The sequence below is a fragment of the Electrophorus electricus genome, chromosome 4, assembly GCF_013358815.1.
Source record: "Electrophorus electricus isolate fEleEle1 chromosome 4, fEleEle1.pri, whole genome shotgun sequence".
In the NCBI taxonomy this organism is placed as follows: Eukaryota; Metazoa; Chordata; class Actinopteri; order Gymnotiformes; family Gymnotidae; genus Electrophorus; species Electrophorus electricus.
Window position 1 is genome coordinate 11,497,576 of NC_049538.1, and position 17,848 is coordinate 11,515,423.

The 17,848-nt window shown below is 35.8% G+C and overlaps 1 protein-coding gene and 1 pseudogene across 1 annotated transcript; both read left to right on the forward strand.

The window, feature by feature from the left end:
• Positions 1-3,409, forward strand: LOC113568652 (extracellular calcium-sensing receptor-like). Its single transcript, XM_026996833.2, has 6 exons — positions 1-215; positions 355-646; positions 869-1,660; positions 1,831-2,058; positions 2,178-2,301; positions 2,502-3,409. The coding sequence occupies exons 1-6, from the start codon at positions 1-3 to the stop codon at positions 3,407-3,409; spliced, it is 2,559 nt and encodes an 852-aa protein (XP_026852634.2).
• A 3,980-nt stretch (positions 3,410-7,389) lies between these two features.
• On the forward strand, positions 7,390-11,181 carry LOC118241161 (annotated as a pseudogene).
• Positions 11,182-17,848: the final 6,667 nt, after the last annotated feature.

The window sequence follows — 17,848 nt, forward strand, 5'->3', positions numbered from 1 at the left end:
ATGGAGCCTGTATTTGCTCTCTTGCATGTAGTATTGACCATCATCAGCTTTTCCAAATGTAATGGGACTACATGTTCCCTGCGAGGAGAGTCTGTATACCCTCAACTATCAAAGGATGGTGATATTATAATTGGAGGAATTTTTTCTTTTCATAGCAGTTGGGAGGTCACAGACTTGATCTATTTGGTTAAACCACAACCACTAAAGTGTATGAGGTAAGCAATAAAGGAAATGAGCATTTCAGACACTTTGTAAACATGTAATATATTAAAATGTCAAGAATAACACAGTACTGTAGGATGCTTAAGAGTTTATCTTAAAGTAATGTCGATGTATTTTTCTTTTACTTTCCAGTCTTGATGTCAAAGCCTTACAATATTCACAGTCATTGATGTTTGCAGTAGAGGAGATCAACAACAGTTCCTCTTTATTGCCTGGTGTCTCACTGGGCTATAAGATCTATGACTCCTGTACATCCAAAGCAGTGGGGGTTCAGGTGGCTATGGCACTTGTTAATGGAAATGAGAAATTAGTCTCAAGTGAGGTCTGCACAAAACCAGCCCAGGTACAAGCCATAATAGGAGAGACCTTTTCATCAGCATCCATGGCTATTGCGAAGAGTATTGGACCTTTCAGCATTCCCTTAGTACGATATTAAGCAATTACTTTACATGTCCATTAAAACATTTAAAACTCTTAAAAAATAAGTGATTATAAATGTAAATTTGTCTATTTGTCTATTATTTTAATTGTTAGAAAAAACAAGCATGTGAAGTAATGTATTCAGCAATTTTAATGTCATATTTTGTGGCAATGGATATAAATCTCTAATGAAAAAATGTGTTATACCTGTTTTAATATATTATAGATTAGTCACTCTGCCACCTGTGAGTGCCTCAGTGACAAAAAGAAATATCCCTCATTTCTACGCACTATTCCAAGTGATTACCATCAGAGCAGAGCACTGGCAGAAATGGTCAGGCACTTTGGCTGGACTTGGGTGGGGGCAATAAGAAGAGATGATGACTATGGTAACAGTGGGATGGCTGCATTTACTCAAGCTGCACAACAGTGGGACATATGCTTAGAATATTCTCTTCCATTTTCCAAAACCTACTCACAGGAGAAAGTACTACGAATCATTGAGCAGATCAAAAGCTCCACTTCTCGTGTGATAGTTGGATTTGTTGATCCTTCAGACATAGAGATTTTGCTAGATGTATTTTTTGAGCACAACATCACTGGATACCAGTGGGTGGGAACTGAGGCTTGGATCTTAAATCCATTGCTAGCCACACTGGACAAGCACAACATACTGCAAGGAGCCATAGGACTGGCTGTCCCAAAAGCAAAGGTGACAGGTCTCAAGGACTTCATTCTAGATTTAAATCAAGTGAAATCTGCAGGCAGTGCCATTTTTACTAAATATTGGGAGACAATATTTCATTGTAAATATAAAGCCAAGAATGATTCAGAGGACTCACCATCATGCACAGGCGAAGAGGAATTGTCTGAAATGAACAACATTTTTACTGACATGTCGCTGATGCCTTATTTCAATAATGTGTATAAAGGGGTTTATGCTATTGCCCATACCCTACATGACCTTCTTGGCTGCAAAGAAACATGCTCTACAAAGAAGCAGCCTGATCCTCTCACAGTGAGTTAATGTTTCTGCACTTAAAGATTTGAAACATACATTTAGCACTACTTCAAAACCCCAGCCAAAATGATGTAATTTAATGGGCAATGCAGTGTTTTTACTGTTTTTTTAAAATAATATAAAAAAAAAACTTCTATCAACAAATAAACTTTGCTCTATTTCTTCAGTTTCTAGAACAGCTCAGAATGGTGCGTTTCAAAACTAAAGAGGGTGAAGAAATTTATTTTGATAAAAACGGTGACCCTGCTGCGAGATATGAGGTGATAAACTGGCAAACAAGTAAAGAAAGGCAACACGAGTTTGTTACTGTTGGACTTTATGACTCCACTTTCCCTGTTAACAGTCGATTAACACTAAACTTGTCTTCAATTGTTTGGGCACAAAATACTAACAAGGTAAGATTTGCACTTTGACCTTAACTTAAGAACTCCTCAAATGGAGATGATACTTGAAACTGAAGAAAGTAGTTAAGTAAACACTTATACAGGCAAGTAAATATTTTCCTTGATTATAGGTCCCAATATCCGTGTGCAGTGAGAGCTGCCCTACAGGCACCAGGAAGGCTGTGCAGAAAGGAAAGCCTCTCTGCTGCTTTGACTGTATACCATGTGCTGAAGGAGAGATCAGTAATATAACAGGTACAAAATCACCCAAATATGGTGGGAAGGGGAGGATGATGGAATTGCTGCCATGATTAAAAGTCTTATAGTGAAATGTTATTCTCCTTTTTTAAGAGATGCGATTCTTGTAACAAACTAAATTAATTCAAACATATGTCCTATATTCAGCTGTGTATCTAACTTCCAATTTTAATTGTTTTCTTCTTACTTCACAACAGATTCTATTAAATGTGAACAATGCTATCAGGACTACTGGTCAAATACACACAGGAATGAATGTATAAAGAAGGAAACTGAATATCTGTCTTATGAGGAAACTATGGGTATTTTGCTAACAGCTGTTTCTATTGTTGGTGCATTTATGACACTGGTAATCTTAATCATATTCTTCAAATATAAAAACACCCCAATAGTCAAAGCCCACAACTCAGAGCTGAGCTTCCTGCTGCTTTTTTCTCTGACTCTGTGTTTCCTCTGTTCACTTACTTTCATTGGTCAGCCCTCCGAGTGGTCCTGTATGCTGCGCCACACAGCGTTTGGGATCAACTTTGTCCTCTGCATCTCCTGTGTTCTGGGGAAAACAATTGTAGTGTTAATGGCCTTCAGGGCTACACTTCCAGGGAGTAATGTCATGAAATGGTTTGGGCCTCCACAGCAGAGACTCAGTGTTCTTGCCTTTACACTTATACAGGTTCTTATTTGTGTGCTTTGGTTAATCATTTCCCCCCCTTTTCCCTTCAAAAATCAAAAACTGTACAAGGACAAGATTATTCTAGAATGTCATTTGGGTTCATCCATAGGTTTCTGGGCTGTGCTGGGTTACATTGGGCTTCTAGCTAGTTTATGTTTTCTGTTGGCTTTTCTAGCACGGAAGTTGCCTGATAATTTTAATGAAGCCAAATTCATCACATTCAGCATGCTCATATTCTGTGCAGTTTGGATCACCTTTATCCCATCTTATGTCAGCTCTCCTGGAAAATTCACTGTAGCTGTGGAGATATTTGCCATTTTAGCCTCAAGTTTTGGCTTGTTATTCTGTATATTTCTTCCAAAGTGTTACATAATCATACTGAAACCAGAGAAGAACACTAAAAAGCAACTTATTGGTAAAATACAAAATAAGTGAGCTAACAGACTACATATTTACCATTAATCTGGATAAGGTTATAGCCTGTGCAAACCTGGATGGACATATATTAGAACAAATTATTTTAAAATATTAAAAGACTCCAAAGATACTGGACTTGGTCTTGGAATGTTATTCTGTATATTTCTTCCAAAGTGTTACATAATCATACTGAAACCAGAGAAAAACACAAAAAACAACTTATGGATAAAATGTCAAATAAGTGAGCTAATAATGTACATGTTTACTAATGCTGTGGGTAATAACCTGTGTAAGCTTGTAAGCTTGTACCTGGATGGATAATATATTAGAACAAATTATTTTAAAGTTTCAAGAGAATCTGAAGATGCTCAACTTGGTTAGTAAGGTACTATTAAAAATTCTACAAATGTACTTACAATTTCTGTATTTTACTTGAAAAAAAAACAATAATATAAAACTTTGCAACATGTGATATATAATTACTATTACTATTAGTAATGCTTATGTATACATGTTTATTATTTATATGACCTGTATAAAGCATACAGCCTTTACAAACCTAGCCTTAGCTGATCAACATTTTAGAACTAATTACACATTCAAAAGAATCTTAATACAAAATGACACTATTAAATTTAGCACAAGTTCAGGTATCAACACAAGTATTTCACTATATTGGCATATATTTTTGTTTCAAGATGATGCTTAAAAGAAGAAAAAAATATCTGCTAATATCTACAAAAAAGTTGAACAACCTTATAATATTCTTACAACAATCTCAGAATTATAAAGTTTAGATATTTACACTAGCTTTAATTTGTTTTCACTTACTATAATATAACTTTTTACAGAATATTGCATGAGCCACTTTGTATTCTTTGCCCCATCCTAACCCTCTTGAATGTGCTCATCTGCTACATTATGAGAGGATCAGTAGTTATTTTGTGACCTTTGGTTTTACTGATCTGTGTACTTCTTTACTTTTGAAAAATCTACAAAATATTGGTTTTGACCACACTGCTACCAACTGAATTAGAAATTAACTCTTGGATAGAAAGCAATATGTGTCCCGGTGACAAAGTAAATCATAGCTACTACTGGTAATAAGAGGGTTCCTCAAGGCTCGACACTTAACCAGTATTGTTAAATACATATATATTAATGGTATTGCCACCAATATTGTATAAGCAAAGCTATTGTCTATTCTGGATGTGATATACAGATATGCAGCCACAACTACTCTCAAAGATTTTGACCATGTATGAAAAGTTTGGGTTCTTTTTATTATGATTCCCTGTTCTCAATTTAATTTCTTATTTTACTATTCTGTGTTTATGCTCGAATCCAAAACATTTCCCAATTAAGTAAAAGCACTTGGCACCTGAAGGTTAATCCAGTCACTGGGATGATTCAGATAAATTATTTACACTATTTTTGTGATGTACCATGGCATTTTGCCAGTAAGTGGTTTATAGAAGTTTTGGCCCGTATTATTCCTTGCCTGATTTGTTTCTTTGTTTATATATATAATTATGCATTTAGGCTTTTTCCTCATCTGACACCCCCAGTATTTTGACTTTAGACTGTCCCTATGATTACGATACTGGATTTGCCCATAATAAATGTCCCTCTTCACAGCATTTGCATCCTGCTTCACTCAGTATCATAGAAAAATTTGTTTTTAATCACAGATCACCAGCGAGCTGGAATTCATCACAGGAAACTTTGTGTGTTTCTGTCACACATTTAAAACTTTTAATTTCTAATTTCTAACTTTAATTTGATTTTGTTTAACTTGTAGTATGTTTGGTGTGTTTTAGTTATTATTTTATATTTATTATACTTTTAATTATTTTTATCATTTTATCCCTGTTATTGTATTTAAGTCATTTTTGCAACAAGTTTATTTTGATTTGACTGATATTTTTATACTAATACATTTACTCCTATGATTAATTTTTTCAATACTTAATGATTGTTTATTTCTGTATTATCCTGGCTACATGGTAACTCAAGCCTAAATAAAGGCTGACGGACTGAAGACCTTGTAGTTCTTGATGACACATTTAAGAAGGATTTAAGGACTTGTCTGTTTCATTTACCTTTCCTGAATATAAGTCATTGTTATACTGGATTTGAGGTGTTGTGGAAACGCAAAGATTCCATACACAAAAGTAACAGAAACTATTTTTTTCTTCTTCTAAGGGTTAGTTAAAGCAGCACTACTGCATAGTGGAATTTATAAAATACATCATCTATTTTACACTGAAAGGAAAACCTACAATATGTAAATCATATCATGCTTTTCTCTAAGTTATATGAGTGATGTAAAAATATTCTAATTTTATGCAACAGTGCCATGACTGAAAGCTGTCCATCCATATGCTTGTTTTAATTAGTTAAAGTAACCTTTAATATATTACTATGTTTACCACATATTCTACACACTAAAATCACAGTTTTGTTTTACCTCACATAAAAAAAAAATCTAGTCAAATGTGTGGCATCACAATGTATATAGACCTCATTCAACAAAATTATAAAATGATCAGCAAAATGGCACCTAAACAAGAATATTATAGGTAAACATAAAGGGTCACAGAGGACCAATCTTTTCATCTAGGGTCTTCAAACCTGGGGTATGCCATCTCCCTAATGCCAAGTGTGTGGACTGGTCCGCCAGCCTGGAATGTTACTTTGACCTTTACAACTTAAATACACTTGGCCTATTTGACCAAAATCAAAGGGTCATAGAAAGCCAACCATGCAAAGTAGACCATGCAACTCAGTGTATGTCATCTCTCAATGGCCTAGTTTATGCCTGCCAAGTGTGGGGCCCCTAGGTTGAATGGCCAGCACTCAAGGCTAATTAAACTGAGTCCTGCCTATATAGGCAAATTTAAAGGGTTGTTGTACACATAACCGTTAACCTAGGTTAGCGAACTCCATCTACTTAAGGTCTAGTTTATGCGTGTACAGTTAGAAACCCGTAGGCTGCATAGCTGGTCTGCTCTGTGTGTGTGTGTGTGTGTGTGTGTGTGTGTGAGTGAGAGAGAGAGATAGAGAGAGAGAGAGAGAGAGAGAGAGAGAGAGAGAGAGAAAGAGAGCAAGCAAGTACATAAGTATTTCTGTATGGAAAAGCAGGCAGAACAGAAGAGGGAGGGTAAAGCATGTTGTAGGAAAATAAAACCCAAATGCACTGCAATTTATGTTCAAATAAATATATGATAAACATTAATAGTGTCACACTAGCCATAACAACAGGCAAACACAAATCAACAGAAAAAAAAATGTACTCGCCGTCTCTTACTATAGACCATAGTGGTGTGGTGCAGTTCAAAGCATGAAATGAGACACAGGATAGGATTGTCTTGGTAGGTCCTGCAGAAAAAAAGTGTGCTTCCTCTTGTTCCTCCAAATGTTTGACCTCTTGCTAGAAGAACAGACTTACAGTCTGGCATTGATGCAGAATCCTAGCCAAGGAAAAGTAGTTCCATATTTAGTTATATCTTCACTTGCATCAGCGCATTTCCCGCTCTGTAGAAGCCCTTCTACCACTGATTTTTTGAAGTCAGCTGCATCCAGTAAGATGTCACACTCATGAAAAATAATATAGGTTTTTATCAAAGCCACTTATAAGGCCACTAAGGTGCTAATATTCATAGGATTTTCACAATAGGTCTGTCCTGTCCACTCCATGCATGTACACGTTATACTCTTCCACAGACAAAAGTTGTGGAACCTCTAAATTACATGCTTTTTACTGCCATGGAGGTGTCATGTTCAGTGGACAAAACCATCACAAATCCTGTGAAATCCTCAGATTACTAATCTGTGGAGGCATTCTTTGGGTTAACATGAACCATCCCATAAACCCTTTTTTTTTTTTCTCTCTCTCTCTCTTCATGACATATGTAACTCAAGACAAGTAAAACGTATCGATATAAGGATGTCCCTTTCCAGAGGCCAGCACTGCTGAGAAGTCTCTTTCATGCAGAATGCCCCGTCCCTACACTCCTGTCAAACTGGTAGACTCCAGCAATGTAAAGACCTCACAAACAGATGTAGTCAGTTTTGGCAATGTTGAGAATAAAGTTTTTCATACCAAACATGTGGCACATTGTTGGATTGCACTGCCTAAAAACACTTCTTGGACAGAAGGTCACGGACTCGTTTATTTTAAAATTTTGCCAAGCTACACCCCTCAACTCCCACCATCCTCCTCCTCACCTACAAAGCATTTGAAAGTCACTCCTCCTCTGACTGCAGCACAATAGTGAAACTTTACCGTAGAGGATTTGTATTTCCATCTGTATAAATACCACAACTCCCTCCTGTTCAACTAGTTGAAACATCAACTTTATCTGTACTCTGAATAAGTGGATGGAGCTCTCTTGCATGTGGTAATGGCCATCATAAATTTCTCCAGATCTAATGGGACTGCTTGTAATCGGCAAGGAAAGCCTGCATACCCACAACTGTCAAAAGTTGGTGATATTATAGTTGGAGGAATTTTCCCCTTCCATAGCAGTTGGGAGATCACAGACTTGTCCTACTTGGTTAAACCACCTCCGCTGAAGTGCATGAGGTAAGACGCAAAAGAAGGTATTTTAGACATTATTTTGTATAAAATACAGTTCCATGGTTCACAATTATACAGCAAAAATAAAATGTTTAATGTGTTTCTATTTTAACTTTCCTAACTAGTCTTGACTTCAGAGCCTTCCAGTATTCACAATCATTGATCTTTGCAGTAGAGGAGATCAACAACAGTTCCTCTTTACTGCCTGGTGTCTCACTGGGCTACAAAATCTATGACACCTGTGGTTCTACAGCAGTGGGGGTTAGAATGGCCATGGCACTTATGAATGGAAATGACAACACAGTCTTGGATGAGCCCTGCACAAAGCCTGCACAAGTACAAGCCATAATAGGAGACACATACTCATCAGTGTCAAAGGCTGTTGCAATGAGTATTGGATCTTTCAGCATTCCTTTAGTAAGTACTCATACAGTATTATTAATCAGTAGTTTATTACAACCCTATTTTCAAGGATATAAGAAACATGCAGCTAAAAATAATTTTTTAACGGACTTACAATTAGATGTGCTGTTAAGATAGAGGAAAGCTGACAACATATTGACTATGAGATAACTATGTCAATCTGATTTTAGATCAGTCACTATGCCACCTGTGAATGTCTCAGTGACAAAAGGAAATATCCCTCATTTCTGCGTATTATTCCCAGTGATTACCACCAGAGCAGAGCACTGGCAGAAATGGTCAGGCACTTTGGCTGGACCTGGGTGGGGGCAATAAGAAGAGATGATGACTATGGAAACAGTGGGATGGCTGCATTTACTGAAGTCGCAGAGCAGTTGGGCATATGCTTAGAATATTCCCTTCCATTTTTTAGAACTTACTCACAAAGGAAAGTTCTGAGAATCATTGAACAGATCAAAAGCTCCACTTCTCGAGTGATAGTGGGGTTTCTTGACAACTTAGATTTAGAAATTCTGCTAAGTGTATTTCTTGAGCACAATATAACTGGATATCAGTGGGTAGGAACTGAAGCCTGGATTTTTGATACAGAACTGGCCACAATGGATAAGCACAAGATGCTGCAAGGAGCCATAGGACTGGCTATCCCTAAAACAAAGGTCACAGGTCTGAGGAACTTCATTCTAAATATAAATCCACTAAAAACTGTGGGCAAGGCCATTTTTACTGAATTCTGGGAAGCTCTGTTTAATTGTAGATATACAAAGCATGATGATTCAGATGATTTACCAGTGTGTACAGGTGAAGAGAAACTGTCTAAGATTGAAAACACATTCACTGACATGACCCTGATGCCAATTTTCAATAATGTGTATAAAGGGGTTTATGCTATTGCCCATGCCCTACATGCACTTCTGGGCTGCAAAGAAACATGCTCTACAAAGATGCAGCCTGATCCTCTCACAGTGAGTTAATGCTTTGGCACAAGATTTGGAATGCACATTTAGCACTACTTCAAAATCCCTGCCAAAATGTTGTAATATAATTTGAAATGCAGTGTTTTCTTTGATTTTTATTATTATTTATTTATTTATTTATTTTTGCAATTTTGCTTTATTTAATCAGTTTCTAGAACACCTCAAATGAGCTCATTTCAAAACTAAAGAGCTTGAAGAGGTTTATTTTGATAAAAATGGTGGCTCTGCTGCAAGATATGAGATAGTAAACTGGCAAACGATTAAAGAAAAGCAAGTATTTGTCACTGTTGGGCTTTATGATTCCACTTTTGCTACTCACCAGTGATAATCAGTAAACATGTCGTCTATTGTGTGGGCACAAAATACTAATCAGGTGAGTACAAGAAGTAACACATTCTCAGTAAATGCATTACTTGTGAGCTTGTCTGCTCTTACAATGTGCATTTTAAGTATGCAAAATAAAAACAAAAAACATTTGAACACAATTTTTAGTGTCAGGCTATTAAGTATTTCCCTTGATTATAGGTCCCGATGTCTGTGTGCAGTGAGAGCTGCCCTCCAGGGACCAGGAAGGCTGTACAGAAAGGAAAGCCTGTGTGCTGCTTTGACTGTATACCATGTGCTGAAGGAGAGATCAGTAATACAACAGGTACATAAATCCCCAGAAAATGGTAACAAATATAACATACTTTTAGTATTGCTTTTGTTGCTGTCACTGTTGTTACAGTTAATTGTTGTTGTTGCAATAATTATACCTTGTATGCTCAGATGTTCTGAGTTTTTTATTTGTTTTTAAGGACAGATTGAGATTTTAAAGGACAGATTGAGCTTTTTAAAACTCTCACAACTTTTGCTGCATATCTAACTTCTCTTTTTTGGTGTTTTTCTATACCTTCATGGCAGATTCTATTAAATGTGAACAATGTTATCAAGACTACTGGACAAACGCACAGAGGGATGAATGTATAAAGAAAGAAATTGAATATCTGTCCTATGAGGAAACTATGGGATGTTTACTAACAACCTTTTCAATTACAGGTGCATTTATGACAATAGTAATAGGAGTCATATTCTTTAGATATAAAAATACTCCAATAGTCAAAGCCAACAACTCAGAGCTGAGCTTCCTGCTGCTCTTCTCGCTGACTCTGTGTTTCCTCTGTTCACTTACTTTCATTGGTCGGCCCTCTGAGTGGTCCTGTATGCTGCGTCACACAGCGTTCGGAATCACCTTTGTCCTCTGCATCTCCTGTGTTCTGGGGAAAACAATAGTGGTGTTAATGGCCTTCAGGGCTACACTTCCAGGCAGTAATGTCATGAAATGGTTTGGGCCTCCACAGCAGAGACTCAGTGTTCTTGCTTTCACTCTCATACAGGTTATTATCTGTATACTTTGGCTAATAATTTCCCCCCCATTTCCATTAAAAAATCTAAAGCGCTACAAGGATAAGATTATTCTAGAATGCCATTTAGGCTCATCTATAGGTTTTTGGGCTGTGCTGGGTTATATAGGACTCCTGGCTCTTTTATGCTTTGTACTGGCTTTTCTAGCGCGGAAGTTACCTGATAACTTTAATGAAGCCAAATTCATGACATTCAGCATGCTCATATTCTGTGCAGTTTGGATCACCTTTATTCCAGCTTACATCAGCTCTCCTGGAAAACTCACTGTAGCTGTGGAGATATTTGCCATTTTAGCCTCAAGCTTTGGCTTGCTATTCTGTATCTTTTTTCCAAAATGTTACATATTTATTCTAAAACCAGAAAAGAATCATAAAAAGTTAATTATGGGTAAAATGCCAGTTAAGTAATGCAATAATAATATTAAGTACAGACAGGAGAAACATTAATCTGGTTCTTATTTTAGAAGACATCATCTTTCTTCATAAGGATTTTATGATACTGGTGATTTTGATCTTAATATTTGATTTTTATTCTGTAGGCTTTCTTTGAAAATGTTATATAATTACACACATATATTAAAGGAAAATCTAGGTCAATACCAAATTAGAGGATTATGTTGATACTACATAGCAAAGTGGCTCTGGGGTGGATGAACAGCAATTGTTTTGCAGAAATAACATAAAAGACAACTTAGAGTAATAAACACTGTAAAACATGATAGGTGTATGATATTTTGAAGTTACCTTGAAGGGTACATTTATTACTCCGAGCCAGAAAAAAGCATTTACTTCATAAAAGAAGTTGGCTCTTTGGGCTCCAATCTGTGGTCATGTTAATGCCACTGTTACTAGTCAGTTAAGGACCATAGAGCAGGTTATAGGAAGGAAGAATTTAAAGCAGAAGTAAGGTAAGGACAACCATGAATCCAGATACCCTGCAACTTCTTATGAGGAGCTTGTGAGGATTGAAACTTTTGAAGTGGTTCATTATGGATTTTTTTTTGTTTTAATTCAAAAGGAACTAATATATGTCCAGCAGCTGGCAGTTGACTTATAAGACAAAGATTTCCAAATACCAATCTGGACCAGTTTGGATAAGCATTTTCCAATACATGAACATTTTGTAAAATCGTGACAAAATAACTGAGCTCAATTTGGTCCTAGATAGGTAAAAGGGGATTATCCAAACAAATTTAGTCCAGATTGAAAAACTGGCCCCTGTTGTAATATGGCCATTTCTTAACAATCACAGAGATACTGTCAGAATTCAGATCATTAGATATCAGATCAGCTATCAGATATCATTTTTGATATCTGAAACATTCAGTTAGACTAGCAATAAGCAATGAGTGGAGCAGAAAGTAAAGCCATAGGCTTCAGCAGGTTTTTTTTTTTTTTTTTTTACATCAAAATAAGTGTAACACCAGACTTTTGACAGAAAGGTAACTTTAAACAGTTTAAAGTATGTAGACAGAAAGTTAAGTTCTTGATGAATTTGCAAGTTATACAAATATAGCAAATGTACAGTGGTGTGAAAAAGTGTTTGCCCCCTTCATGATATTTTTTTTGCATGTTTGTCACTCATGCTTCAGATCATCAAACAAATTTAAATATTAGACAAAGATAACACAAGTAAACACAAAATGCAGTTTGTAAATGAAGGTTTTTATTATTAAGGGAAAAAAAAATCCAAACCTACATGGTCCTGTGAGTCTTTTACATGGCATTGAGTATTTTACAGCGCAGTGGAGGAATTTTAGCCCAATCATCTTTAAAGAATTATTGTAATTCAGCCACATTGGAGGGTTTTTGAGCATGAACCACCTTTTTAAGGTCATGCCATGGCATCTCAATCAGATTCAGGTCAGGACTTTGACTAGGCCACTTCAAAGTCTTAATTTAGTTTTTCTTAAGCCATTCAGGGGTGGACTTGCTGGTGTGTTTTGGATCATTGTCCTGCTGCAGAACCCAAGTGCGCTTCATCTTGAGGTCACGAACAGATGGCCAGACATTCTCCTTCAGGATTTTTTGGTAGACAGCAGAATTCATGGTTCCATTTACCACAGCAAGTCTTCCAGATCCTGAAGCAGCAAAACAGCCCCAGACCATCACACTACCATTGGTATGATGTTCCTTTTATGAAATGCTATGTTACTTTTACGCCAGATGTAATGGGACATACACTTTCCAAAAAGTTCAACTTTTGTCTTGTCAGTCCTCAGAGTATTTTCCCAAAAGTATTGGGGATCATCAAAATGTTTTCTGGCAAAACTGAGACGAGCTTTTATGTTCTTTTTGCTCAGCAGTGGTTTTCATCTTGGAACTCTGCCATGCAGGCCATTTTTGCCCAGTCTCTTTCTTATGGTGGACTCATGAACACTGACCTAAACTGAGGCAAGTGAGGCCTGCAGTTGTTTGGATGTTGTTGTGGGGTCTTTAGTGACCTCTTGGATGAGTCATTGCTGCACTCTTGGGGTAATTTTGGTCAGCCAGCCACTCCTGGGAAGGCTCACCACTGTTCCATGTTTTCACCATTTGTGGATAATGGCTCTCACTGTGGTTCGCTGGAGTCCCAAAGCTTTAGAAATGGCTATATAACCTTTTCCAGACTGATAGATCACATTTGTTCCTGAATTTCTTTGGATTGCAGCATGATGTCTAGCTTTTGAGGATCTTTTTCGTCTACTTCACTTTGTCAGGCAAGTCCTATTTAAGTGATTTATTGATTGAGAATAGGTGTGGCAGTAATCAGGCCTGGGTGTGGCTAGAGAAATTTAACTCAGCTTTCCAAAGATGTGATAAACCACAGTTAATTTATGTTTTAACTGGGGGGGGGGGGGGGTCACTTTTTCACAAAGGGTCATGTAGGTTTGGATTTTTTTTCCCTTAATAATAAAAACCTTCATTTAAAAAATGCATTTTGTGTTTACTTGTGTTATCTTAGTCTAATATTTAAATTTGTTTGATGATCTGAAGCATTTACGTTTTTTGACAAACATACAAAAAAATATCAGGAAGGTGAAAAACACTTTTTCACACCACTGTATTGTTACAGGCCAAAATACTGTAATTGGTGTGTCAAGACCTAACTACCGTAAATTATTTCATAATTACATTGAAACTTAAATAAAAGGTGCATGTAATTACAAATGCCTACCTGAAAGAGAAGTTAAAACAATGTGATAACAAGGTCATAGGTTCACTTCCCAGAAAACACAAATGTTGTCATACCGATAAACATACGTAAGTCAATCTGGATAAGGGCATCTGCAAAATGCTGATAATGTAAATGGTATGTTCCATTATATTTGCTAACATTTGTATAATTCAGAATTCTAACTATTACAACAACATATTTTTAAACACTTACCTTGCACCTACAATCACTGACCTCTTTAATATGTATAACTTTAAATTAAAAGTGTGCTGTAACAGAGTGAACAATCTATGAGCCAGCCTCAACTGAGGTAATCACTGTTCAATGCCTCAGTACAGGCCCATTGATGACTGGATATTAGTGGAATGACAGATCATTATTAATAGAGTAATTTCAATAGCTTTGTAGGTGTATAATAGACGTTGTTGCATTCCCATTGTCACAGCACAGCCCCCTCCTCCTAGACTCCTCCCCATGTCCGTGTGTGTTGTGTGTGTGTGTGTGTGTATGTGTGTGTGTGTATCTACATGGCCAGTCTTGGCTCTCCTGTGTTTTGTTTTGGCTTTTCTAGCACGGAAGTTGCCTGATAACTTTAATGAAGCCAAATTCATCACATTCAGCATGCTCATATTCTGTGCAGTTTGGATCACCTTTATTCCAGCTTATGTCAGCTCTCCTGGAAAATTTACTGTAGCTGTGGAGATATTTGCCATTTTGGCCTCTAGTTTTGCTTTGTTATTCTGTATATTTCTTCCAAAGTGTTACATAATAATACTGAAACCAGAGAAAAACAATAAAAAGCAACTTATGGGCAAAATGCCAATTAAGTAAGCCAATAGTCTACATATTAACTATTAATGAAGCGACATATAAACCTTATGGCTGGTGCATATATACACACACACACACACACACACACACACACACACATACAAAGAGAGAGAGAGAGAGAGAGAGAGAGAGAGAGAGAGAGAGAGAGAGAGATCCTGGTTTACAAGGTGTGATTACAATTTCAAAGGATTAATTAAAATCTGTATTTTTTTTTTGTTATGTAAAATCACTGAAAAAAGTCATTTGTTACATATTCACTATTAACATGTATACATATTTAACATTAATACTGCCTATATAAACCATACAAGCTTTGCATCCTTAGTCTTAGCTTATTAAAAATTAGGAACATTTATTTTAAGCATTCATAGGAATCTGGAGATATAGGTCAAACCCACAGAGGAATAAATGCATAAAGAAAGTTTGGTTTGTTATTCTGCAGTCTGCTTTCAAAATGTTATGTAATTTCATTGAAACAACTATCTGAGTTTAAATTAAAATAATATTGGGAAAACTATATAACATTCTGTACTTTTCTCTTATAAAGAACAATCAGCATCAGAAACATTAAAGTAAAGGACGTAAAACAGATTGAAACAGCTGCATTATATTGAGAAGATACTACAAAAAATAAATCTTTGCTGTTTATATAATAATGGGTTAATTTACCTAATATTAAGATGGAAAATATCAGCTAAAATGGTGAGCTAGGTTGATTTACAACCAAGTTTCATTTAGAGAGTTTTCCTCAAGTTGTTATAAACAATGTTAAGCAATGTTCATCTCTAATGCAACTTTATCCCCAAAAGAGTTTGGACTCTATCCAAACAATAGCTGAATACTTAACTATAGTCCTTATTATTAAAATGAATCACTTGTTGCAAACTCTTTGACTGGTCAGGCCTAAGAGTGTTAATAGTAAGAATGACCTAAAAAATACATCTTTGGGTAAAATGTGAAAATGCCTTTTTAGCATTCCACCAGGAGAGGGTAAGAAACAGCTATCAATCTTAAGGGAATCTTCCCTTTAATTTCCCTTTAACTATTTCAAAATGATAGTTTTAAATGACACAAAATTCTTTAAATATCCCGATCTAGATTCTCATAAGAACGGATAAACTTCAAAAAAGGAATTTAATATACAAATATCTCAGAAACATAAGCAGTGTTATTATTGCCCCACCAAAAGAGTGTGGTCTCTACAAGGAATAAATGCATTGATTTAAGAGATATATTTAAAGTGTATTACTTTTGGGAGAAATGTACAAATTATTTTAGTAGCATTCAGAGTGCAGAAACATGGAATGGCGAAAACAGTATCAAATGTCTAGTATCACACTGCCAGAACTGAAATCTGAAAAGAAATTAAAAGGTGTCATGCTCATTTATATTCTCTGAGCATTTAACAAATATGGCCATAAGATTGCACAATAATATAATACAATAATAATAATAATATAATACTAACAGCCTAACAAACAGACAGAAAAAACTATTGAAAACTAGTAGGGTAATTGTCAATAAACATTCTGTTTGAAATGTTTTATGTAAAGGAGCATGTATGTTAAACAATTTAATGAAACATCATCTTTGGAAAACTTCTGGTAGTTCTTATTAATTGCCATAATTAGTTTTGATTTACGAATTGAAATGCATTGAACGCAATCCAGACAGCACAAAATGACCACAAATGTGGGACAAAGTTCGATTACTTTATGATAAAATAACCCCTGTAACAGTAGGTATGTAGCCATCAGTAGCCCTTTTGTTAAAAGGCAAAAATTCATTGACATAAAATGCATATTCATTAGCATTTATAACAACACACCATGTTTTGTTTTTTTTAGCACAAGTAGATATCACACATAATAATATGGAAATTAGATAACACTTACTCTCACACTCTTGCTTGCTCAGATCAACCAATTTCTGCTTTATTAAAAGTCATATGGGCTTTTAATGCTAACCTCCAGCAGAGTTTAGCAAAAACCTATTGCCATTTGAAGAACATGTTCACTTAAAATTTCTCAAATTAAAAAAAAAAAGATCTCTTAAATATTGTTTTGTTTTCCATTAATGAGATGTGGCTTCTGGAGGTTCACTCAGACAACTGCTGCACATATTTTAATATTTTTTTAAACTTTACAAATAAGCATAATCTTTGCAAAATAGCACAAATTCATATTACGTATCATCTCTCTCAAACAAAGCATATCTCCGTGATTTAATGGTAGAATGAAAGCTTGATTTACTGTATCTTACCGAAATCTGATTATTCTTGGGCAGAATGACTACTCTTGCGTATTATAGATTTGGTCATCACAAAAGGTAGATATAGCTATCTCCAACCATTTCTGAGTTTTCTGTCATTTTAAGCCACTTCGTCTCTTAATTAATGATTAGGTTCTCACTTTTAATCAAAAGCTAAGAGTTTCTTGAAATAACTGCTCCAGGTAAATAAAAAAGTTTTCATCTGAATAATTGTAAAAAGGAACTTAAAAAAATGCCATTAAGACTCTTTTTACCATAATTTATTTAATGAGCACAAGGCAATCTAAAAGTACTATTTACTCTTATTTTCAATACACATTTCAACATAACAATGACCTGAAGCATAGGGTGACCCAAAAGAGTGGCACTGGGGCAAGTCACTGAACATCCTTGAGTATCCCAGCCAAAGCCCCAAACCACATCGAACATATGTAAAGAGACCTATTTCAAATGCTGGCCATCCAGTCTGATAGAGCTGGAGAGCATCTGCTAAAAATAAAGGGATAAACTGCCCAAATTCAGGTGTGCAAAGCTTGCAAGGACACATCCATGAAGACAGGCAGATATAATTGGTGCCAAAAGAGCTTCTACAAAGACCTCTCATGCAAGCATTTTTTTTTTTTTAAAGAGACTCAGTCAGTGAGTGAATATGTCTGAATTGGGATGGTTTCCAAAGGAAGCCCCCATTAAATATAATTCCTCCAGTATTAAGGAGTATTAAGGAGTTATTGTTATGAAAATGCATGTTCACTTTAACTTAGCTGTCATACAGTATCCCAAAGTGATGTAAAAACACATTTCCTTAAGCATCACATG